Source organism: Hermetia illucens, chromosome 2, assembly GCF_905115235.1.
Source record: "Hermetia illucens chromosome 2, iHerIll2.2.curated.20191125, whole genome shotgun sequence".
Taxonomy (NCBI): Eukaryota; Metazoa; Arthropoda; class Insecta; order Diptera; family Stratiomyidae; genus Hermetia; species Hermetia illucens.
In genome coordinates this window covers 102,052,792-102,079,952 of record NC_051850.1, presented here as the reverse complement: position 1 = coordinate 102,079,952, position 27,161 = coordinate 102,052,792, and the positions used below count along the sequence as shown (strand labels likewise).

The following is a 27,161-nucleotide window of genomic DNA, read 5'->3' as shown; positions in this document are numbered from 1 at the left end:
TCAATAGCCAGCCGACAAGCCACGAACTGCGAAACCCTTCAGCGACGTAGCCAGGAGCCACTTATGTGTGGCAAACTAGCGCCGGAGGTGTGGACCAGCGCTGAGGCCAGGCTGTCGAATATGGGAATTGAGCATCTTCTGGACGGCAAAGGCGAACACATGGGATCCATCCCCTACTTTGATTCTTCTCAGGTGGTCCGTGAGTTTCATGTTATAGCTTGCGAGGACGAATTCTCCAGGAACTTTCTCCGTTCGTGTGTCGCAAAGGCCAGCGACGCCTGGATGGCATAAAGGTCAAAGTCAACACCTGCGACTAAATCCAGAAGACCAGTCCCTCGTATCTGTTTGCCGAAGATCTGCATTGACAAGGACAAGCTCGTCCAATCCATGCGCCTCTAGGATCCAAGGAATCCCATGGATCGCTGGATAATTATCAAAGAGGAGGAACCTCAGGCGAACATCCAACATTTCCCGCTCCGTACAAGTGGAGAGTGCCGGGAAGCACTGGAAGCACTGTAAAGTGCAATTTTGGAGTCAGGAACGCAAAGGTGAAAATGTGCCGCTTTGCAAAACCGGACGGCGACCTGGATCCAATTGGCGGGCTCCAAAGCAAATATTATAATTTGTTCCACAGTGCAGGAGCCACTGATCAGGACAGATCTAGAGCATATATCGTCGCGAGGAAGAGTCCGCACGCTTTTCTCTGTCCGGACCTGAGTTGAAGCGACCGTGGTCAAACCCTGGCAGGCGGGGGCAGAGGACGCGTATATTTCTTTGGCTTAAATGGTCCACAACCGATCAGCTCCGCTAGAAAAATTACAGCCCCAAGAAGCGGTCTTGACTGGACTATTATCAAAACATTGAAAGCACCAGCGAAACCGCAAGGCTCAGTAAGATTCTGCCCAAGGAACGTAATAGCCCATCCCTTCTTAACAAGTTGGAAGGCTTCTGGACGGAATCTTCCGGTGAAACCTTGGAACTGCTGGTTCAGACACACTTCCCCACCAGCGAGCAGGACTGTGATTGAAAGCCTTGCTTGTAGCGTTTGCGGCCATCCCAGTCGTACGAAACTGTCAAATCGAAAATTACCGAGGATAAGATCGGTTGGGCTATAAACAACTTCTCCGAATATAAATCTCCGGCTCCAAATGGCATAATGTCAATCATGTTACAGAAGCAGCAAGAAAGGATTGTGCCGTGGCTTGTCGAGTATTGCCGCAGCTGTATAACTTTGGGATACGTACCACAGTCCTGGGGAGTGGTTTTCACACAGAAAGCGGGCAGACACGACCATGAGTCCGTCAAGAATTTTCGACCAATCAGCCTCACCTCTTTCGTGCTGAAGAACCTATATCGCGTCCTGGACATCCACTTAAGACCGATTACCGCTCTCCATGAGATAATTGGCATGGTTGAGCGGTCAATGCAGTACAAGCAGTATACCCTAGCTGCCTTTTGGATATAGAGAGTGCATTCATCCATCCATCCAACGCCATCAAGGAAGCCTTGACCAGAATTGGATTGAAGGGGTATCTTACGCATTGGATAATATCCACGCTAAGAACCAGTATAATCCAGTCGGATCTGGGAGGCAACCACTTGACCAGAGCTGTGAACAGAGACACACACCAGGGTGGCGCCATTTCTCCGGTTCTTTGGTTAATAGTGATGGACAAAATTTTGCGAATATTAGACAGCAGCGGGGTGAAGATGGTAACGTATGCCGACGACTAGGTGATATTAGTGTCAGGGATGTTTACATTATGAGTGACATCGTGGAAGGAGCGTTGCGAAAGGTATGCCTGTGGGCCGTAAGATGCCGACTCGGTATAAACCCAAGAAAAACGGAACTGATGCTATTCATCACCAAAATAAAGGTACCCGAATTCCACCTACCACCGCTAAATGAACAAAGATTGGTTCTTTCCTCCAATGTAAAGTACCTGGGTATAATCCTGGATCCAAAGCTAAGTTCAGGACTGAACATAGAACTGAGGGTTAAGAGAGCCTGTATAGCCTTCTATGCCTACGTGAGAACCTTTGCAAAGAAATGGGATCTCCGGCCGAGGATGGTTCTCTGAATGTACACAACTGTGGTGCATCCCATCCTAACGTACGGCTCTATTGTATGGTGGCAGGCTTCGAGTAAATAGTACAATAGAACGGAGCTTAATATAATTCAAAGAACCGCGTGTGCAGGTGTTACTGGGGCCCTGCAGTCCTGCCCGGGCATTCCCCATGGACTATGATACTTGCAAGCTGAACGTTACGAGAAACTTTGCTGTGGACTTCCCAACCAGGGTCGAGTGGAAGATGGGCGGCGTGTTGCAAACCTATAACACAGTATTCTTCACTGACGGACCAAAGATAGTTTGTGGAGTTGGTGCAGGGGTTTTACACCATGTATCCGAGTCGTATGGTCTCCCAGTTTTCCCAATGCATTGCAAGCGAAAGTACTGGCAATACTGGAAGCCTACCGATGGCTGGGGCATGATCCGAACCTCAAGCCTGACCGACAATCAAGCGGCCTTTCAAGTCTTGTACTCAGACATCCTCCTGTCTGGTGGGCAATGTAGAAACGTGCTGAATAGTCACCCTGCTCTGGATTTTCGGTCATAGAGACAAAGAGAGAAATGAGCGTGTACAGTCGGTGTCCCATTGACGACTGCCAGGGGCCGAATCTACTGATCCTACTCCCCAACCGCGGACTTCAATCCAATCTTGAGAGCTCCCGTGTCAGACGTGTGCAAATGCGTACAAGATTACGGAGATCTGCACGGGGCTCTGGCCCGTAGGGGACCATGCCGCCAGGCTCGGCATACCCTACAATTCGCTTTGTTGAAGCTGCAGAAAAGAACCCTCAGGCAATTCTAGCTCTAGCTAGAGTCAAACTACGGACACTAGATAAACCATTTTTTGGAGACCTCGGAGAGATTTCTAGCTGGCTTTGAATATCTGAGCCGACTGGACTCTGCCTCCGTGCTTCCGAAAAGAAAGTGTACTTGAGATCGGTGTCTCACAGGAAGGAAAAGGAGAATGGGTCCGTGAAAGAAATGATCACTTTTGACCCCCACCCTCCCCATTTTTCCAACAAAACAAAGACTGGCTTCGTAAAGTACTAACCGAGACCTTTCATTTGATACACCACATGACTATATTTGGTGAGAAAAAAATTTACAACTCCTTTTTGGATGTATTCGAACCCCCCTCACTTGAATTCGAAGTAGCATGATGTAACTCACTATATGCGAGAGCGTCCACAGTTCCCACATTTCCACCAAATTTGGTGTCAACCGCTATAACCGTTTCCGAGAAAAATGCGTATGACAGACAGACGAACAGAAAGACAGTAAACCGATTTTAATAAGGTTTTGTTTTACACAAAAACCTTAAACAAAGTGGAATAATAAAGGCTGACATGCAACGAAGTTGGAAAGAAAGTGTCCTAGCTGCAAAAGAATGAAAAAGAAAAAACGAATCTAGTGCTGTCAATAACAGGCAACATCCAGCTCAGAGTCATCGGTGCATAAAAGCTTCATTAGTTTCGGATCAAAGCAATATAGATGTAGGGCACCGACTGCCAAAAAGGGTGGGTGCTATCAAAAACGTTTATAACCTCTGGATTCCACTCGGTAGCCCTTCAATTCCTCAGGTAGAATATCATTAGAGTCGAGGTGCGCACTTATACACTAAAGGCGGGTGTTATAAATTTGTCTCGGGTTAGCAAGCAAATAATGGATCCTGGGTCTACAGGATCTTGCACTGGGTCGGTTTTAAAAACGAGGTAGGTACAATGAGGTAAGGTGTAAATGCCCCCGACCGACTAATTTCTTGGTTTATACTATATTCAACCAATCGTGTACACTGGTGAACTTCTTGTAGCACAAGTTTTGCCCCTAATTCAGTTCATGGCCCGTCCAATTCTTCAACCTGTTTATGGCTTGTCGAAACTTCTTTTCGGTGACATCCACGAAATTCATTCCCGGGTCGTAAAATGGTAGCTGCTGTCCGCGGTAATCCACTCAACTTCATCAATATACTGGGCGGGTAATCCATTGGGGAGTGCCGTCCACTCATACTTGAGGAGGGCGATTAGACCCGACCTTTCCAAAGTAGCTTTTGTTATGAAACCTCAGCATAGCTTATCTGGTACCAAGATAGGTATCAGGATCTCTGAAGGCATATGATCCAGGAGAATTCTTCGGTGAACTAATATAAATACAACTAATAAGCCTACAGATGAGCAAACTTGTTAGCACTGATGAAGGGAACAATCGGTTTCCGAAATATCGGTATTTGCAAGAATAAATATCCACTCCAACGAAAAAGAAACAACAAGTTTTTTATTATTTCATATATAATAATTAATTGTTGGAAACACCGCATAATTACACTCAGATCAGAAGATGCCGAGGCAGCGGTGAGACACCAAAAGTCACGTCTCACTGACATCTGACGCAGAAGGGACACCAGATGAACATCTAATCCGCCGTGAATCCCTCCCTCACTCGGGTCACGGGTTTTCTGTCAATTTTAACTTCTCGTGTTACTTTATTTTCTGATGCGATCTCCGCACACCATGTATAAGACACTTTAAGCTTTGTTCATGACGTGGCAAACACCGAGCAGTTCAAAAGGACCTCTCCTCCCTTATATTCCTGAGCCTAGCGAGCAACTTACATCTGGGGCTAGAATTTTGGAGGCGAATAAACTTATTCAGAATCTATCTTCTTCTTCCACTGCCTGGGAAACCCCGGATAAGTGAAAGTAGCAGCCCCACAGAGGCTGCGATGGAACAATTTTGCAGGAGACCAACAATCTCTGTAACTTTAACCCGAGGTAGTAAATTACTGAGACGAATTGTTGTAACTTGTTCTGCTCATACGATTCTTGACAAAACCCTGTGAATATAACCCGAAACAAACTTAAGTTAATGGTTTTCTATCTAGTTAGAGAGAGTTAGAGGTTGTAGATTGGCTTCATCTCAACACAACACTCAGAATTAACATTTTCCTTAAAAGTTGGCAGAGCGCTAGTGCACAAGGAAAATACAGTGCTGGCGTGCGCATTATTCACCTCAAAAAACGTATGTTCACGTTACTAAAACAAGTATTGGTAATATTCTCGATTGAGGACATATCCCATCGCATTTTCTTCCTTGGAGAGCAAACGCGAACCATTTAGCAAACCAGCAATTACAACGCACGCAGCATTACACCTTGGAGACTCACAAGACGGATAAAAATAAGAATTTTAAAAACTTACCCGCAAAATCCTGAATGGGCTGTCTTTTAGCAAACAGACGTCTGGAGCTTCCTTTTCATTATTTGGAGCAAGAATAGTTTGGAGCTCGCTACCATCAGATCCTGGTGCCAATTCGCAGTCACTCTGTATCGCAGGAGAGGTACTCCTCCTCAGCATATGCAGCAGCCACAACTGCACAAATAAAATATTTAAAATTACTCAAATGGTATCAAACTAAACCGCGGTTACATGTACAAAATTTACTCGTCTGTATTGTTTCGGCTCAGATTGCAGGTCACTCGAGGCAGATCCGTTTGAGATTTTCAGGCTCGGAATCATCTCCAGGCTGTTGGCGCGCATTACGTGGGTTTTATTGGGCATAACCAGTTAATCCTACAAAGTACAAAACCGAAGTGAGTTACTCGTTTGTAAGTGCATTGCAAAGAAGTATTTCATTGGTATTGCGCTTATCTCTAACTGTCCTGGTTAATCACTTGATACCCACTCGATATCGCTGCTAATTACTCGCGAGATTAATCAAATGCGATTTGAAGGTGCCATATGGCAATAGTATTTACATGATACGAGATTAGTGGAAATACGTGTGTTTACAGACAGGTGAGTGGGGTCGGTCAACTTCAGTATTTTCCAGAAATTATGAAATATTAGCAGATTTAGAAGTGCACATCTACCGTACCAGTTGAGAATCGTGTCTGCATGATAACGATTTCACAACTATTCCTTTTTTAGTAGTTTTTGTTGAAAGTGGACTACAGAGCATACCATGAATTGTTAACGTGGTGAAAAATGATACTACTGCCCTAGGAAAATAGAAATGCGGTCCATTCAATATACTTAAGTCTGTTTGTCAATTTCTTCTGTAAATCAATTTCGTCCCCATTCAGATTGTTGTGAATACTCCTGTATTTGAAAAGCTTCTTGACAACGGCTACCATATATATATATATCCATCTGGATAACATTACAGAAAATGTGACCTTCATTTTCTAGTTAATTGACCTGCAACGAAGCATAGCACGTTTTGGGACGAAAATTATAATTTCACTTTATCTCACTACTCTTTCGGTTCAATCAAGGGCCTTGCCAAAAGCGTTGTTTTATGCGACTTACTTAGGAAAGCTAGAAGAGCAATCACTCTTATGATTACTATCACTACCGGTTTGGAGTCGGTGCCAAGCGTCACAAGGAAGAAGACAGAGACTGGATTGTACCCATGAAAAGGCGCCTCCCACTAGAAATAGCCCCCTTAGCCATTAGCTAACGTAAGAACGAAACTATATCTTCAGCCTTCTTCTCTGCTACGTTGATTTGCTCCTTCGCGGAAAAGCTCGACTTCAAATTGACCGTCAATTCAAGGTACTTAAGGGGGAAACCATATTAGAAGACCTATTTGCACGTGCTTTTTAGAATTTTTTTGCCGGGAAAAATTAATTGATTTTGGAATTTGGACATTATGTCAGTCATATTGATATTTTTCAAGTTTTGTGTGAAACAAAACCTTATTAAAATCGATTAAGTGTCTGTCTGTCTGCCTGTCTGTCACACCCGATTTACTCGGAAATGGTTGGACCGTGAAACAGTGTGAAAGTGAAACAGATCTCGTTCTCAGAACCTACCCAAACGAAAAATTTTTAATAAATTACAGTGACACATTTATACAAAATCTAGGCCTCCCGTTCCGATTATACTTTAAAATTCCATAATGTAAACGTAAACGCGTTTGAAAAAAAAAAGTTGCCGACTTCTGGGCGCTCGGGGTTGGGCCTGTATCTCATAATCGCTTGATTCTACGCGTATAAAATCTAAAGTAACACGAATTCCACTTTGTCATTTTTGCAGTGTATTCTGGGGTAGCTAAGTTATGGATCTATCCAATAAAAACAAATCATTCAAGACCGTAACGGTACACTACAGTACACTGTAGGAGACAATGTGGTCAGCATTGGCTCCCCCGAGATTATTACCCTGATTTGACTTAGGTACTCATTCACAGCTGAGTCGACGGGTATCGGACGTCAAATCACGATACAAATACCACTGCCACCAGTGAGATTTGAACCGCGACATTCCGTACGATAGCCTTGTGCTTTAACCACTCAGCTATCCGGAACAACAGAGAGCTTACCTTTTATTTATTGCGCTATCGAAGCATCTCCTACAACGGATCTGCTTGCCGCTGATCTGCTTGCACGCTGAAAGATAGTGTCGCGCAGCATCCAGTGCAGTTCAGTGCAACTTTGACGATATTGGAAGACATATCAAGACTACAATAGTGTCAACCACTTCGAACGCGATGTATTGATAGGCGCTTGCCGAGAAGTCTTCCAAAACGCGCCGACCGACAATACCAGTGATTTCGACTCGAAGGTTACATCGAGAATGCTTCCTATGTAGCATGGCCAGTCTAAAGTCCACCATCGTGTCATTTGGTGTCAGATATCCGCTGAAAAAAGATATTTCCAAACATCGAATGCAGACATATTGAAAGAACTGCGACCCAAGAGCTCTTCCAATTTTTGACGAAATTGTTCCAGAGGACGATTGCAGGCCACATATGCTACGTAGTTATCATGCATTTCCTATTATCTACTCCTTTTTGGCTCTAGCAAGGACAGTCGGTTGCATGCACAGTCGACCTATGTCCAAAATCATCCGCCAAGTTTCTACGATTTCTTCCAGGGTTCTTTACAGAACAGAATACTGAGGTTATCGTCCGCACGGCGGGAACCATATCACGAGACTTTCTCTAATTTCAGGTGAGGTCGGAGCAGTCCCAGCAGACGTCAAAGATGCAAAAATTTTTATTAGGACTGGAGAACAAGCAGTTTTATATGGAATGAACCATTTTTTTTTCAAGGCAAATATAAAGCAAGTCTGGAACCGGAAGATCGGTCCTTCAGGAATGAAGGGTTCTGCTGATTTTTTATGTAAGAATATTTCGCTACACGATGGTTCCATTTATATATACCTCGTAGTGTTTATACGGTGAATATACACGCAATTCAATTCAATATAATAAGGACATTTTCTCTCTTAAGAAGTCTAAGTGTAATCCTGCGGTGTTTGTAGCGATTAAATTATTTGAAATAATTAAAGCTTTTTTGCTTTTACGCTAGTGTTATTTATTATATTTGCATATACTAACATTGCGGTATCGGTATATGCAAAAAACAGTCTTGATTATTTCAGATTATCTTAGGGAGCAGTAATTTGACAAGGAATGGCCAACCTTGATCTACTATAGCTAAGTTAATGATAGTAGAATTTCCAATTTCTAGGGGGTAAACATTTTTTTACTGACTGTAATCATGTGGGCTATCAAATAAAAGATCTCGACTAGTTCTTTTCGAAATAAGTATTAATTTTCCCTTTGGTAGGGGAGGAGTGGGAGGAGCCCGAAATGGGTCAATTGCCTTAAAGATCTGTTCCAAACCACCCAACCGAAAGCCCTGAAAAAAATCATGGTGGTCCATACACATGGGATCTAAGCCTCAAAATACTCGCTATTGGAATATCGTGTAACCAAATATTTTTAAACAGAAACATTCTTGCAACCTTCTCCAACATACCTTCATACTTGAAGTTGCCGGCTTCCAGTTTCCCTTTATTTACAAAAATAATGCAAAGCAAAGAGAAAAAATACTCAAGGCCTGGGCTAAAAAAAATGCAAGAAAATTTGTTTGATGCTTGAGCTATGAACTTTCTAACTACCTAACTTACCAGCTACATCCTTAGTTGAAATTTTACCAAACAAAATGATTAACAACAATACAGATTGGCCGAAATTTATCTAAGAATGGAGGCGGTGTGTGTTACTCCAGTCTGAATGGCCATGTAACACGCAGGCTTCACAAGGGCCTTGTCCATAGTATCAATTAACAACAACTTAATGCATTTAATATCCCTCTGACCTCAAGGGGTAGTATAGGTCCCAGGGCGAAACGTGGATTGGTACCCACGATGGAGCATAAAACCTGGGAAACACCTGCTGAACCAACACTAACAGCTCTACTACTAACCCCTGGTGCCCGTTGGGGTTTTTCTTAACGGAAAGCGCCTAAGAACGGGACAAATTGTACCAATTGGTCCTCTACGTTGGGGGTTGGGTAGGGCTGACAATCCTACTCGGAAAACAACCTGTCACGAATCCACAACAGAAGCCTCGGACTGGACTGATAATACAACAACGAACCCGGCAACGACAAAGAAATAATCAATTGTGCATTGGAACGTCCCTACCTGTACAGAGATGGATGGATACCCTGTCCCAATATAGGGCTGATTTAACAGCTGATTTAACAGCGTCGCAGGAGATGCATTGGACAGGGACCGGCTTCCTGGAGAAGAGTCATTACACCATATATTATTAGTGACCATCCAGTAAACCATGTGCTCGGAGTAGGTGTCTTAGTCAGCCACAAAATGAAACCTGCTGTTATCGGCTTTGGAAACATAAGCGAACGGCTATGGACTCAGCGCTTTCGAGGCAAATTTAAAAATATAAGCCTCATTAACGTTCATGCCCTTACAGAGGAGAATGCAACGTCGGAGAAGGATACCTTCGACGAGGCAGTGGAACGAATCCCCAAAGCTTGTCCCAGATATGATATCAAAATCATACTTGGTGATTTTAACAGCCAAGGAGGGACGGAACCCGTATTCAGGCGATACGTTGGCTCCCATAGCTTACATCAAAATACAAATGATAACGGATTGCGGATTACTCAATTAGCAGTACCACAGGAAATTATAGTTGGAAGTAACTGGTTAGCGTGGAAAGCGGTCCACAAACATCCATGGGCCTCTCCCAGCCGTAAAAGAAGTCGGAACGGGTGGTTCGACGATGAATGTAAGGTAGCAACGGAACGGAAGAATGCCGCATACCGAGTAATGTTGCATTCTCAAAGGAGGTGGGCACGCGCTGCCAATTATCATGAACTCCGTCGAGGGAGAAGCGACTCCACAGACGAAAAAGAAAGCCTGGGAGAACGAAGAGGTTTGTGAACCCGACAAGTAACGCGAGAAACCGCACCAGGTCCGCAAGTTTTACCAACCAGTCGGCAGGATGAAGCCTCATACACCTCGATGCTCACCCTGCCGAGACAAAGAGGGAAATCTGATTTACGACAGAATGGGCATATTGGAGCGATGGGTCGAGTACTTTCATGCACTATTGAACAACCAGAAAATCGGCGAGTTGGAGGTCGCCAGGAGCCGCTGGAATTACAGCCGAATTGGTTAAATATGGAAGCGACCAATTACATCAAGCGGTTCATTAACTTATACTCAAGGTGTGGGACAGCGAATCAATGCCTGAAGACTGGCAAAGAGACATTATTTGTCTCATACATAAAAAGAAGATATCACGCAGTGCAGCAATTATAGAGGTATCCCGTACTTGAGTACTATCTATAAGGTATTTTCCGCTATCTTGCTAGGTCGGACAGCCCCATACGCTCAGAACACCATCACTCTCAAGATCATTCGACATCAACAACGGTCTACGACAAGGGGATGCCCTATCATGCGTCCTCTTTAATTATGGCCCTCGAGAAAGTGAACGTCCTGAGGTAAATGCAAGAGGTACGATCGTCTTTAAGTCTACCCATCTACTGGCCTATGCTGACGATATTAAGATCATGGGAAGAACGACCCGAGACATACAAACTGCATTCATCCAGATCGAGCAGGCGGCGCGAGATCTTGGGCTGCACATCGATGATCGAGCAGGTGACGCGACATTGCACATTAATAATATGGTGGCAACGTCAACACCAAAAACCAACCAACCAACAACATCAAACCACACTGGCCAAACGGGAAGAATAAAGATAGGACACTACAACTGTTCCGCTCAAAACGTCTCACCATAGGGTCAAAGCTCTTACTGTACGAGACAGAGGCAGACCCTGCCTTAGATGGAACGATGGCGTAGGCCAGGATCTCAGGCAGCCTTTAGGGGCATCGAATTAGTGGACCTCGGCGCAAAACCGGGATGTCTGGAGTTCCTTATTAAGGCAGGCCTAGATCGGATAACGGTTGTTGCGCTGTTGATGGTGGTGATATCTAAGATAGTGATTCCTCTTTGAGGTCAGGGTTAAGAATTCTCTCAGTTACGACTTTCCGATGCAAATCGGTTTTTGGTTTGGTGCGGTCACTCCTCGACAACGTTCCCGAGGACCACGGAATGCTCGCAGTCCGAATTTAAGCGAGAATTCCATATTTGGAAGCTGCATATTTTGCAGGTCTCTAAATAACAGAATCAAGGTAAAACTGCTCCGTTCTTATATTCTTTCGCTGTGACTAAGTGAGAATAGCACATGAAAAGTGACCGCCATTGCAAATCAAAAGCCACAAACCTTCATTAACAATTGTCTATGTCATGTCATCCGGGTGCCCTGGCCTGACACAATTTCGGTGTTCAGAAGTTAATGGTAATTCAGTCAGTATGTTCAGCATATCTCCACGCAATCCCAAAGGTTCACCGCTGTAGTTCTGTGTCCGAAAGCTATTTCGTCTGGGCGCTATAAAAGGGTGTGGAAAAGCTGCACAAATTTCCTGCATACTTCGCATTTTCCTCATACTTGCAAAAGAGGGTGTACATTTTTTTTACCGAATAGAGTCAGGTTGGGTATCAAAGGACAGGAAAGGATTAGCGCTTTCCGAAGACGGTCTCAGTTTTGGCTTTGTTGAAAAGGTGACGAATGTGAAATTGTTCATTTCACGGACGTTTTCTCAGAATCGAAAAATTTGAAAAAAAAATGAAGCTGTCCCTGGCCTTAAAATGCCGTCCATACTGACATCAATTCAAGTTAATGATGGAATAATACTGTTTTTTGGAAAATTGACTAGGTTTCCCCTAGAGTCGTAGCATTATGTAGTAATAAAGAGAAGCCTGATATCTCCAAATCGTACAAAGTCACGGTGGCGGAAAGTTTAAATTGACTGTGACGCAAAACAATAAAGATCAAAACGTCAAGGTAAGTAGTCTGGCATGCTAAATGTATATACATTATGGACTTCATACAAATGGAATAGTTCTGCACTGAAATATTCTCACACAATAAGCACATAAAACCTCTCATACCTAAAGCGTCGAGTTTTCGATTTGTTTATTCTGCTCATGCAAGTATTTCGAAGCAGCTTGTTCCTCTCTTCCGTGCAAGGTGTATATACTGGATTTTGGATGGGATGGGATCTTCTGCACTTTCATTTTTACCCTTCTGCTGGCATTGTCATTGCTGATTCCACCTAGTAGTGTCGTATCTAAATGAGTTACGTCGACTTTCTAAATGTACTTCCTAGGACTCTTTGACCACTCAAACCAATAACACTAAAGGAGCGCGCCTACTGGGGACGACACGACACGACAGTTTTGTTAACCGTCACTGGGAACGACACGACAGATTGGCTAGTACCCATTGGAAACGACTCGATACGATAGTATATTGCGTAGTGTATTCGCAAGGTATACATATTGAAGACAATATTATTAACTTATGTCTGGCATAGGCAAATTCTTCTGGCTGCCTCCGACAACAGACATGTTTCAGACATGAGGCAGACACTTGTCTATTGTGTCGTTCTCAATGGATGTTGGCAAAACTGTCGTGCCGTCCCCAATAGGCGGGCCCTTAAAGCGGATCTTCTGGCCATACGATTTGGAGCAGCAACTGGGGGGGTGGGGACAGGAAGTAGTTTCAAAATAATAACGGCGCAGGCCGAAGAAAGGTCGAGGATGAAGTTGAGAGTCCAATATGTACATATGGAGATGTATACATCAACGAACTGTAGCCTACACTTACAGGTACGAACATAGTAGACTAATCCTTAACTCTCCTCCAATTGTCTTTTCTCGACTTCTTGACTGTTTTGAAAAACAATCTTTTACTGATCGTCAAAAGATTATTTTTCAAAGTCATTGCTGATTTTTCTAGAGTGTTCACGATTCCGTTGTGAAAATAGCTCGCTACTTTTCAAATAAGTTGCGATCTATTTACTGCATCTTGATTTACGCCTACTTGTTGAGCCGACCCCGCTTGTGAACGGGACAAAGGCTGAAGAAAAAGAAGAAGATTTACGCCTACTTGTTGGGATGTTACAAACCGTTGAACCAATCTATTGCTTGTAGGGATAGTCTTACTTATTTAACTTACTACATCCTCGTATGTATAAGCACGCATAACTTTTTCTTTCCTTTTCTACATATGGATACTATATACTTCTACTATTACGATACGATTGTATTATTACATCATTGATGTACTACTACTATTGAGCTCCGGTGCAAGAAGACCAAAGCTTAAACTAGATATTTATTGATCCCTAGTGTTGGCTAGACGAACGACTTCACTTGTTCGTCCTTGATATTAATTTCAAGGTGATATGGCAATAATTATGGTTAAAATTAGATTAGATTCATGTTGAAAACGACAGTTATTAAACGCTTTCATTAGACGACTTTCAACAAGAAATGTCGATGCGAACATGAAACCAATTATGGAGATAAAAGAAGCAATTATAACCCGACTCCTGCGAATATGTAATTTCGTAATGTGGAAGGGCTTTTAGGTAACAGAAACACATCCTTTTTGTTGTTTTTCATACCATTCTAGGCAATTTTCGAACACTCCACATAATTGTCTGAATAAATATGTAGCTAGTAATTAACGTCGTACTTGTGGAAGCATTTGGTTACAGGTCGTCTGATGGCGATTCTTCCTAGCAGCACAGGTAAGAAACGTGACTTCTGTGCGTTGCAGAACGCCTGCTAGGATCGATGCTCAGGGATTCAAATATAGCCATTCATGCAGACCTAACGAGAATGAATTAGCGGGAAAAAGTTCATTAGCCATGAGGGGTCATTTTTCCCCCTTTTAGAGTGACTTATGCATAACTTTTTCTTTTTAAACAATATTAAAAACGGATTACTGTCTGACTGCATGTCATATACACCTTTTTCAGAAACGGGCACACCTATTGACACGGCTAGACAAAACATGCAGGTAGTAACATCCTTCTACGCAGAATTTAAGGGGAAGAAGGTTCCTATGTGTGTATATTCAGAAGAGAGTGTCAATTTCTTCCACCAAATATAGGCATATGGGGTATTAGATGAAAGGTCGCGGTTAATAGTTTCCGAAGCAGCTCGATTTTAACCTTTGGAAATTGATTGGAAACTCGTTAAGTATAATAAGTCAAACTTATTTCATTTATGTAAATTTGCTGCAGGTGCGTATAAATAGAACAGTTGAACACTCAAATATTCTTTCATAACAAATATACAAAACTTTAGTTGCTAAAGAGTCGAGCTCTGGTTTTCGGCTTGCTTACTACTAACGGCGAAGATTTAGTTATCAGACAACCCTAGAGGTCACCACGCCTGTTGTGCGGATCATAAGCCCAGATACTTGGATTTGGAATGATGACGTCCAAATGAAAGTCCGTGGGAAGGCAAGCATATACATAAGTTTCCCGAGTACAAAACGCTGGCCAATTGGCAAAGTTACAAAAATACCAACTAGAAGCAAAAAAGTGATCGATGTTACCCAATCTGTCCATTACAAAGATCTTCACGACAAATTGGAAACTCGAAACGGCGAAAGAGATTGCTATGGACTTGTTACGACTAACTATGACTTACGATGATGTGGATATTCGCGCTAAGGAAAACTCTCTAGCCAATGTTGACCTTTACATCGAGGTCGATGGGAAACGCCCAAAAGGCTGGCTGAAACAACAATGGCTTGATAGGCTTTAAAGTAATTTCAGAGCCTTAGAACTCCACCTAGATCAAGCCTCTGACCAAGCAAAATGGCGCAATCGATAAAGACGAGGCGGCACCGCTTCTGAACGCGGCAAAGGCTGAAGATGAAGAAGAAGAAGCCAGAATTGAATTGATGTTTCGTAGCACTCGTTTACATACGTCGTACGAAATACATAAAAGGGAGTAAAAAAAGTTATATCTATTTTGTTTTTTTGACAAGAAAGTAACGTACAGTACATCGAAAATGGATCAAATAAAACTTTTATTGAGGGCGAAAAACAAAAGAAGCTCTATTTTCATATGGAATTATTTATAATCGATAGAGTACTTTACAGTTTTATCAGGAAGGAAAAGATTCCAGTTTAACTATAGAATTATTGTGTTTTTTTAAGAATTGCAGACATGTGTTTCAGACAGAAAAAAAATATTTTACCGAGCAAATTATTTGTGTAAATAGAGTTTTAAATGATTATGCAATGCAACTGCCACGCACTCAAAGTTCTTCACATGGGGAAACACAAAACCTTTTATACCGGAAGGGTCCAACGTCCGAGCTCCCGGCTTGTTTAAGTTTTTAATGTAATTATTACGATTTTTTAGCTGTGTCCGAATTTTTGCTTATGAAAATAGGGTTTTTTTTTCCTCAGCAGGGGTTTTATTTTATCCTTTTTCGTTAATTTTCGTAGCGTCGTTGAACATCGACACCAGGATGCTTTGGTAATATCAAGATACCGAATATGGCAAGAAACGTTGTTGTTGACCATATTAAGAGGTAGCAGAATTTTCCAGAAATCAATTTTTACCTTTTTAGCTTAAACGATGTTTTAAACTGATAAAAATTTGTTTTATAGCGGAAATATTTTTTCATCAGTTGCGCGGATATAATATGAGCCTATCTATAGAATTAGTTGAGGGCATTAGTTGTCTACGTGAACTTTAACATATATATCTCTTCAGAATCACCTAATTGCAGTCTGAACGTTGCTCCTTTGTTTTCCTGCTTTGCGTGCGTTTGTTTTCACGAATTCACGTTTCCTACAGTTGTTAACAAATCTCAACGAGCAATACGTAATCTTTATCTTTTTAAGAGCACACGGAGCTTCACCACTGATTTCAATCCTTCGGTAAACGTCTTACATAAATTCTTTTATTTTTAACCAATACAGCGTTTCCCATCATGATTTGTTGGATTTAAGCACTGAATCTCCGATTATGCGATGATTTAACAAGATACCATCGCTTACCATTAGTCAGAGACGGAATCTCATACATTCTATTAACCACGAATAGCTTCCAATTATGTGAAAACAATAGCAGAATTGGTAAAACATAGCAGCATAGCAAGGCTAATAATTTTGACAAGTTCATTTAACAGATAAGCAACTGCCCAAGCCACTCATACATCAGAAGGGATTGAGTAGTCCATGGAGGAGTGACTCTCAGCTAGATTTTATTGAAGCTACTCTGAATAGTTTGAGTATACATCACGCATCATATGCTTTCTTCGAATTATTTGAGAACCCTGTAGCTCAAACTTGTTTTGTTTTCGAAATCGCATCCATCTTGGAATTTCAGATGTCATTCCCTGTATAATACCCACCTGGTTCCCAAACAGGTTTATCAAGTCGAGTTCGGGATTGGGACCGGTACGTTCTAAAGTCATTGAAGGGGATATGAAACCCACTGCATCCTCATCCGTAGCGTAGATGAAATTCCATATTTCTCGAATTATAGCGTAGCATTGTAAAGCAGCCACTGCACTTATCAGTCGCCGGTTCAATAGCTGTAAGACATTTATATAACTTATAAAAGAACCATGGATGAACCATGGCTATGATAGCATAGCCAGGGTAAAACTGTACACGGCCATGAGGGAATTCGGTATCCCGACGAAATTAATAAGACTGACTAGGCTGACCCTGACCAATGTGCGAGGCCAGATAAAAGCAGCAGGATCACTCTCAAGACCATTCGACATCAACAACGGTCTACGACAAGGGGATGCGCTATCATGCGTCCTCTTTAACTTGGCCCTCGAGAAGGTGATCCGTGATGCTGAGGTGAATGCAAGAGGTACGATCCTCTTCAAGTCCACCCAACTACTGGCCTATGCTGACGATATCGACATCATGGGAAGAACCACCCGAAACGTCTCACCATAGGGTCAAAGCTCTTACTGTACAAGACTATGATCTTGCCAGTCCTCATGTATTCCTCGGAAACTTGGGTTCTTAGCAAGAAAAATTGCGAACTCTTGGCCGCGTTCGAGAGAAGAATCCTCCGAAGAATTTTTGGCCCCCTACATGAGGATGGACGATTCCGTAGCCTACACAATGACGAAATCTATGAGCGATACCATGACCGTCCGGTTGTGGATAAAATCCGGCTCAATAGGTTACGGTGGGCGGGTCACTTAATCCGTATGGATGAAGATGATCCCACCCGGAAAGTCTATAAGGGCAATATCTATGGTAGGAAAAGAAGACGAGGCAGACCCTGCCTAAGATGGAGCGATGGCGTGGGCCAGGACGCCAGACAGCTTTTAGGGATATCGAATTGGTGGACCTCGGCGCAAAACCGGGATGTCTGGAGTTCCTTATTAAGGCAGGCCTAGACCGGATACCGGTTGTTGCGCCGTTGATGATGATGAAAAGAACCATGAACTGTTGGTGGGGAGGCCATAGGCTCATGCTTCTGACATGTTGACGTGATGTATGCGAACGAAAGCGATTGAACCCGGTCCTGCATGGTGCCTTTAAAAGACCTCCAAGTTAACTTGGTAAATGAACCACGTATTACCGACAACGACTTCACAACTACCAAAGTAACCATGAAAAAATAAGGAGATTCTTTGGCGTTCTATTTATTTCCCTTATAGCGTAGACGAAGTTATCAGCGGAACATTCATTGCAGCTATGTAATATGCCAAGGGTGAAGGCATGGAGGTAATACAAGGATGTGATGTTAACGGCCACCATATATGCTGAGAAAGTTCCAACATCAAAGTGAGAGGATTTAAACAATTAGAATACAAAATAAAACTGAGTGCTTGAATCCTCCTCCTTGGGACGCGCATCAAATCCATTGCAGGACTTTGAAAAACAACCCAGCTGATTACAACTAGCATGAGAAAGGCTTTCGAACAGATCCGAAGAAGGCTAAACATCATAGAGGTGTTCAAAGCTAAGCGAATCTGAGTGGTTTCAGTAAAAGAGGCGTGCTATCAAATAAAAAAAGTAACAAGTCGGGAAAACGGAAATTAAGCGCTTCAGGTATGAAAGGTTTTGTGTATTTCCTATATAAATATATTTAGGTGAGCATTTGCCAAATTTTACCTAGCTTGTAATGTTAATTAGTTTGCCAAACCATTCACTCTAGTATGATACTGATATTCAAAATCTTAGAATGACAGAAATTGGCACAAAAATGACAACTTTGACCTATTATAACGCTGTTAGCAATAGTGATATTTCCACCAAATTTGGTAGTATCATGTTGTATCTTATATTCTACATTATTGCAAAAACAAAACTGTCAATTTCTAAAATGTATACTTATAAGAAACATGGTAATATACTATTATTAACTTTATTTAAACAGGTATCGGTATGGAGAGAATTTTGAAGCCTAGGTACCATGTGCATGGACGACCATATTTCTTTTCAGATATTTGGGTTTTGTAGTTTCTTAAAATGGGTTGAAGTAAATGACCCTTCCGGACCCCCGCAATCCTCCTCTTTGCAGCAATACCTAAACTAATATCGGTTTCGGAAAGTACTAATAGAGACCTTTCATTTGATATCCCATTCCATGAAAAAAAAATGTTGACCTCCCTTTTGCATGTATGAGACCCCCTCCCTCCGACCCCAAAAACCAAAGTGAAACTATGTTACCCACTGCATGCAATGGGATTCACATGTCTCACAATTCTACCAAATTTCGTATCAATACGAGTAACTGTTTCTGATGTAAAAGGTATGATAGACAGAGAGACAGACAGTATACGGTTTTTAATAAGTTTTGGTTTTACACAAAGCCTTTAAAGAATGTCGCCCGAAAATTATTAATAAAAATTGAACCACGCAATATGAAGAAAAATCCTATGTCCCAGAAACAAATTGTTTTGAATATAATAATAATAATAATCGTTGGCGCAACAATCCATATTGGATCAGGGCCTTGAAGAGTGTTAGAGCACTTCATTCAAGACCGTAGCGGTACACCACAGTAGACTGTAGGAGGCAATGTGGTCAGCATTGCGCTCGCCCGAGATTATTACCTTGATTTGACTTAGGTAGTCATTCACAACTGAGTCGACTGGTATCCGACGTCAAATCGCGATACAAATCCCACTGCCACCAGTGAGATTTGAACCGCGACCTTCCGTACGACAGCCTTGTGCTCTAACTACTCAGCTATCCGGAGACATACAGTAAACATTTAAAGCCAATCGAACTAGAATAATACGAAATATCGATTCGGTCAACTATAAATTAGTTGTTTTCAGAAAAACGCGCTTAAAGTTTTAACTTCCGAAAAATTATGAATGAATTCGCTTTATATTAATTCTCCATGCCTGTGCTAGGCTTGTAGATTATTGACCCCCTCCTACCATTCCTTCCTTCCTTGCGACCCTTGGTATAAGTATTTAGGATTATCGATGCGAATCCACCATTGAAAATGCCGATGAAGATGTGTTCTATCTATTAGGTTGTTGCACATGAAATGGCCGATTTGGTAATAACAATTTGAAACGACTGTAAAGCTTACAAAAATTTATTTAATTAATCAAAATAGGTGTCAATCGATTCAAAGCACTTCTCCCAGTGAGATACAAGAGAATGTATGCCAGAATGTATGTCAAAATGATTAAAAAAGTGGTACTCGGTTGGCGAAAGGTCCGTTGAATATGGTAGATGAGGCAGAGTCTCATACTGCAATTCGTTCAACTTTTGAACCGTTGTTCTTGAAACATTAGGTCGTGCATTGTCGTGAAGGAGTATCACACCACCTCTGTTGACTAATCTCGGCCGTTGAATACTCAATTTTTGGTGCATTTTCTCGAGTTGAGCACAGTATTTCTGTGCATTTACCGTTTCTCCAGGTGCCAAAAAAGAATAGTGGATAACTCCACCTGTAGACCACCAAACAATCACCATTACCTTCTTCGGATGAAGGCTCGGTTTTGGCATATGCTTTGGTGGCTCATCAGCATCTAGCCATTGTACTAATCGGCGACGAGTGTCGTATAATATCCAGTTTTCATCACATGTCACTATTCTGTGCAAAAAAACATCGCTTCTGGTGCGGGAGAATAAAGAACTGCAAATTTCCATTCAAAGTGTTATGTTTTGCTCCGTAAGGGCATGCGGAACCCAGTTTTCCAAGTTGTTGCAAGTGCCGGGAAACTGTCGAATAGTGTACGCCCAGTTTCCTGCATTGTCTCTCACAAACTGACGTGTGTCGGATTCGACTAGAAAACGCAGCTCGTCGTTGTCAATCGATGGTCTTGGATGCCCACGTGACTCACTTTCAAGGTTTACGTCGCTTGACCGGAATCTTTCGAACCACCGCCGTGTGGTTTGTTCGCTTACCGCATCAGCTCCAAATGCGCTGTTAATGTTCCTGGTCGCCTCCGATGCTTTATGCCAGAGTTTGACCTCATACAGAAAAAGTATACGTTCTTGGCTCTTTTTCATCCTTTTTTCCTTTTTATTCACTGTTATCACAACGATGGTCAAAACTGCTGACTGCTTGTTTATATGTAGGAGTATTTATACCTCATTATCCGGCAACAACAGCGTAACTGGTGGTGTTTTGATACATCAAAATCGCAACTAACTTCACTCGATTACCAAATCGGCCATTTCATATGCAACAACCTAATAATAGGCAACTTTGAACAGATTTCGAAGTCAATACTTAGATGGTGGCATTGAATGCTTCATTACTGTTTTAAGCGCATCAGGATATGCCCCTAATAGTCGCTAAACAACACTTTATTTCTACTCATTACGCAATTGAATTAGCTAAAACTATACATACAACTAAGCCAGATTCCGCTTTCCGAAAGATATTTACATTAACTTCGTCGGATACAATCATGTCCAACTACGCAATAGACTTCGACTCTTTGCGATATTCTCTCTGGATCCCGATACAATTGTCACCGACAATTACCTTTGGAATTTGCCCTCTTGAGTCAAGAACAAGGTTGGCTGATATGTATGTCACTTCGTCGAGATTCCTATACTTAATACAAATTTTATGGTTTTGGCCCGTTTTGTGACATTTTCTCCAAGTGAGTTTACACCCCTGTATCATAGTCGTCAGTTTTGCCCATTGCAAAATTTATTTTAGCACAATTATGAGATCGCCTTGCAGGATCTTTTGGATCTTGATGATATTTCCGCCTAGATGTTTAAGGGCGGTGTCAGTTTTATCCGTTTTAATACTATAGGTTACACTTACCCGGATTACCCGGCAGGGCATACGCAAAAGAATAGTGTAAATTTTTTTCACTATATATAGGCATGTGGGATATCAAATGGAAGGTCCCGATCAGTGCTTTCCGAAGCCGATGTTAGCTTTGCCATTAATTGTAAAAGTAAGGCATTTAAGTATTTCAAGCAGCCATTCTCAGAAGCTTACGATCAAAAAATCTGAAAGAAGTTAGGAAGCTGTCCGTGTAGGACATCTTGGCTTCAACATACTCTCCATGCCGATATATGCTCAAATAAAGTAAACATTATAACGGTATATTACTATAGTATTACGTGTTGGGCTTAGCTGTTTTACACTGACTGAAACCATACTCTAAAAGTAAAAATGTTCAACTTTCTTATAATCAATGAATATTTATTTGTTCCCTTATACGTATTTCGAAAGCCAGTTGCTGCCTTCTTCAGCGGAATTTAATTTATCGTGTCGGTGAGGGTAGGATTTAGTAGCAGGGCTGGACGTTTTTAATCAGCGTGCCTTACTGGAGTATTTGTTGGGGATCCTTAAACTCGCCATTGGGATACTCTGACCTAATTCAATTTATACAATTTCGAACGGAGATTTTGATTGGCGGACGGCCCGGATATGCGAACACGTGTTGATGGACAGACATAAGTGGCAGTGGTTAGGTCATTCATTAAGAATGGGAAGAACTCCACTGTTGGCTAAGTTCTGTAATTGAACTCATTATCAAAGAATGGGCAACGCCGAGTTGCCGCTGAGCTACATGATGGATAATAGTGAAAGTTAGGAGTAAATGGTAACCTTATTTCATCATTTTTATAATGACTCTTCTTTACTGGTTTCCCAACCTGACTCTGAACGAATTTTATCCTAATTTTAATCTTAAAGTTATTAAGTCGTCCATCTATGGCAATCTTACTTTTTCAAAAATAAACCATGTTTGCTAACTGACAACTAAACTTTTTCCAAAATCAGCAACTGCACTTGATTAAAGTCATTCGTAGTCTTGTTACAGTGGTTCGATAATCTGCTGACTATTATTCTGAGAGGTTATAAAACTGAAGTAGTCTTCTTTATTATCAATTCCTCCTGCCAGACGGAAACTAACAGGAATTCGGCATATGGAGTTTAAGTATGGTACTCGTCATATCTAAGCGACATCCTTCCCATATTAAATTCAGATGATAATGCGACCTATACCGCCTACAAATGTGTCCCTTCATAAAGGGACAAATTTTTAATCTGGACATTTGCAAAAACCCCACCACCACAGGAAAGCAATGACTTTCTACTTTTAGGATGCTCTCGCCAGTTCTGCAGATTCTGTTCTGCTATGATTGAATCATGAATTAGAAGAATTTAATTCCCAAAGTTAATGAGAGGCGCGGAAGCTAAATTATATCATCTTAATAGCGTACTACGGCACTCTGCACATCATTAAGTACAATAATGTACACTTAGTTTGTTAATCACTTGTTCGTCTTCACTATGGTACCATACTGCAGAATCACATTTTTGATCTAGTGCTCTCAGATTGAATTACACAGTCAACAGCCTCTTCGTTGTAATCACTCCTTTAGTAAAGCTCCTTTTAGGCACTGAATTCGCTCAGATATACAGTACATACTTCCACATACATATGTAGACAGGCTTATCCAACCGAACTACTCGAAAGTCTTTCCAATAAATTATCAATATTTTTAGGGCTTCACATCTCTCTCTCTCTCTTGTTAACTGGAAAATATAAAGATACGCAAGGAAATTAGAAGAAAACTTAAAGCAGTTGAACTGTGTGTTTACGGATTCCGTATATTAGAGGGCACGTGTATCATTTGTGATTCTAATTTAGATATTGAGTACCGATGTAGGGATTACATTTTATAATAAGGAAAATCTTTTTGGTAAGGACGACATTAAGTTGATTTCAAAGGATTGCGCTTTTCAAAGTTCAATAGATGAGGAAAACTCTCGATTTAATGTTCAAATACATACGATTTCTGTTTGGGGATGTGTTTCTTATTTTCCACCCTTTTAAGGTTTTGTGTAATACACAACCTTAAAAAATTTATTGTCTGCTTGTCTTTCGCCCGCGCTTTTCTCACTACTTGTGGGAAGAATGGAATTGTGAACCGGCACTCTTTTTTCACCAAATATAACCATATGGGGTATCATATAATTGGCCATGATTAGTACTTTATAACAAGTTTCAACATCAGCTAAAATTAACAATAAATACTATGCTATTTTACTTTTAGGAAATAAGTTCATCATATGGTTTTAGTTTCAGTTTTTCAAATCATTTTTATTTTTAAGAAATAGGTAACAATAGTATATAGATTGGAAAAATGAACAATAAAAAACAATCTTTTAAAATAACAAAAATAACTTAAATCTAATGGCCATTATGGGCTCTCAAAGTTTTTGAATAACAATTTACAGGCAGAGAAGAGAGAAACATTAAGAAATAAAAATCTAATTTTACAATAAGTTGTCGGGAAATAGTCAAAACCCCGACAGAATTCACTTGGCCTTAGTGGCAAATAAAGAAATATAAAAGTAATAATAGTAATAAATGTTTTATTGCTTCAAAAGATACTTTTAACTTTTATTGTGCTTAAAAGTATCATAATTATATATTTTATATTATATATATTTTTTTTATTTTTTTACAATAACGTCCATAGTTAAAAAAGGTAATAATAACAGTTGTAATATTTACAAAGAAGCAAAGAATAATAACGTATGTATGTATAAGTTATTATACAACTGGAGGCAAAATCAGCACCCGTTCAATATGTACATATTTACAAAGCCCCACCAAGAGACAAATGGCAGAACTGAACACGGCCACCGCTAACCGGCATCCCGCAGCCACCAGTACCAGGATTTCTCTTTTTCATCCCGCTTAATATCAATTGCTCTCGCTCTGGAGTATCTCCAGTCGAATCCTGGAGCCCCCACTGTCAAATTCGGGGGGTATTCTATCCTTTTGTTCCTGGCCCGTCTATGTATATGATACATAACCGGATCATCGGCAGAATCAAGAATTATACCATTCCTGTCAAGATACACGAACGCTTCGGGAGGAATGAAGCCTGTCGTGAGAGTTTTCTCGAAATACCCATCATTTGGGTAGAACGGCTGCGAAACCCAAGAGTTCTCACCATGCGAAACAGATCGCACTATATGATTCCGAATCAATCTGACGATAACTGTGTCGATTCTCGGCACAGCACCAACTGCATACATCACTTCATTAGTACATAGTGCTCATAGTTTGACGAAGCAGTCCTATTAAGCCCCGTGCAAGCACGCAGACATTTCCTTTCAAAGATCCTTATTTTCTCCATTTGACTAGCACTCAAATTAAACCAGATAGCACACCCGTAGGTGAGCACTGGTCTAACCAAAATAAGATAGCAAATAATCTTAACCTTCCGGCTAAGATGTGGAGCATAAAAGAGTCTTCGAAGAGACATGAATGCCCTGCGAGCGCTTTCTAGCGCGACTTTAACGTGCTCGTTAAATTGGAGACACTCGTCAAGACGCACACCCAGGTATCTAACACACTTCTTGTGAGGAATGCGCTCAGAACTATCCTCATTCGCGACAATGTGGAAATCCCTCCAATTCCTTTTCAAGGTCCTACTGGCATACGCCAAGGAATTTCGAAACAGAATCGTTTCCCACTTTTGCGCATTGATTTTCATCCGCCAGCTGTTCGTGAAGAACATAATATCATTGAACATCTTCTGAAGTTCAACTTGCACCTCAGTTACCTTCTTGTGTGCTATAATGTGTACTATTACACACATATACGCCCCAGGAGTTGAGACTTAAAACTACACTCAAAGCCTTCCTTGCTTGTCGTCAGAGGTGACCAAAAGGGATAGATGTTTATGAGCTAGTCACTTGCAAATTTTGAAACTTTATTGCTACCGAAACGACAACAACACCTCGAATAAGAACTGATATCACGGCAATTATCTTTGGCTATCGAAAACGGACTATGATTGGTTTCTGGAATGTACGCAAGTTCCTCGATAACGATAGCGAAGGTCCTAAAAATGCTCGCTTTCTCTACCTTGGCTGGGATTTCCAGCGATTAAGCTGGATATTCTGAGCCTAAGCGAAGTAACATGGTGGGACTCTGCAGAGAACTCGTCCCCTCCCTTGCGGCAATGTGCCTTTGTACTCTAGAAGGTCAAGTGGTAGCAGGCGCCAATCCGGTGTCGGTTTGCTTCTGATGGCTACCGTAAGGCGCAGTCCTTTTCTGACAGACTTCTAACTGCAAGATTCCGGCCGGGCTAAGAACCCAGCACTCGCGCGACAGTGGGAGAGCTACCTTGTTGATCTAACGACAGATACATTGAGTAACCGTCCTGAGAATATCGATGCGCATTAGATCGACAACAAAAATGTTCTTTTCTCGGGTGCTAGACGGGTCGCCGACCACGTCCTGAAGGGAATCATAAGATCTGGTTGACTGCGGATTCGCGGAAACAGGTCGATGAACGGAATGGATTCAAGACTCTACTGACCGATGTAAGTGATGGCGTAGTGTATACCGTGACGAACGATGCCGAATGATTTCAGAACTGTATACCGCATCACGAAAGAGCTTGCAAGTGGTCGGTCGCAAGGAGGTTAACGGTCGACTTTCCATCCAAGATGATGAACAACTGAAGAGGTAGAAAGAACAGTTCAAGGCGGTTCCTAACCATATCACAACCAGTGAAGTTCCCCCTCCTGTGGATGAAATGGTAAGTCACCGTAACATGGGGATAAGGACTGTTCCTCCAAGCAGAAGAGAAATCAGCAGAGTTATTTATCGCTGCACCTGAAGTTACTGCAGATTTGCTACCTCCACTTGGGAATCTAAGACCTTTCCCTGAGAGTGGAGTGTGGCAATTGTGGGGAGGGGGTATGTGTATCCCCTTGTCGTCGCAAAGACAACAGCTAAAATAACCCTAGAATGTTTCAAAGAACATCTCAATGTTGGAGGGACAGAGGGCAGCCTGGTTTCGGCTTCGTATCCTCTTGCATTGACCGCATCCACACCCTGCGGATCATCTTGGATCATCGACTTCGACGTACCTTTCGATAGCGTGAATAGATAGCCTATTTGGAGTACTCTACATACGAGGGACATTCTGGAAAAAATAATAACTATTATCAAAGCGACATATGATGACGACGCGATGTTTGAGGGAGTATAGCGTCAGCCTCCCAACCTCGCTGCTCTGGGTTCGAATCACAGTTGCCATGGGTGTCTGTGTTCGTCTTGCGATTGTCTCGCTGCTGCGAGCTTATCACTTGGACAGCGTTAAGTGTGATGATTGTGAAACTGAAGGACAATCTGATTGTGTGGATGCACTATACTCCACCAAGAAATGAACAGGAAACACTACATGTAATGGCGCAAAATGTCACGGGCTGCACCAAGGTAAAATCTTGGAAGATTTTGAGGTCCAAACCTGAGTCCACCAGAGTTACATCCTACCACTGACATTAGTCTTCGTACTGTTATCGGTAAGGTTCTTCATGATGCCTTGTCGGGAGGACGTGGAGGAATTCAATGGACGATGACATTTTTCCTCAAACACCTCCACTATGCTGATGGCATCTGTTTGCTCTCTCACCAGTCATGGATCTTGGCTAAATG

The 27,161-nt window shown here is 41.8% G+C and overlaps 1 protein-coding gene across 1 annotated transcript in view; it reads right to left on the bottom strand.

Annotated features, from left to right (window-relative positions):
• LOC119648151 (transient receptor potential cation channel subfamily A member 1) overlaps positions 1–27,161 on the bottom strand; it is a 295,897-nt gene that overhangs the window by 222,728 nt on the left and 46,008 nt on the right. Inside the window, exons 2-3 of the mRNA XM_038049722.1 lie at positions 5,500–5,637; positions 5,266–5,436 (exon numbers count right to left, since the gene is read on the bottom strand). Coding sequence (XP_037905650.1) covers positions 5,266–5,436; positions 5,500–5,625 — 297 coding nt within the window. The 5' untranslated portion in view covers positions 5,626–5,637. The remainder of the gene's footprint in view (positions 1–5,265; positions 5,437–5,499; positions 5,638–27,161) is intronic.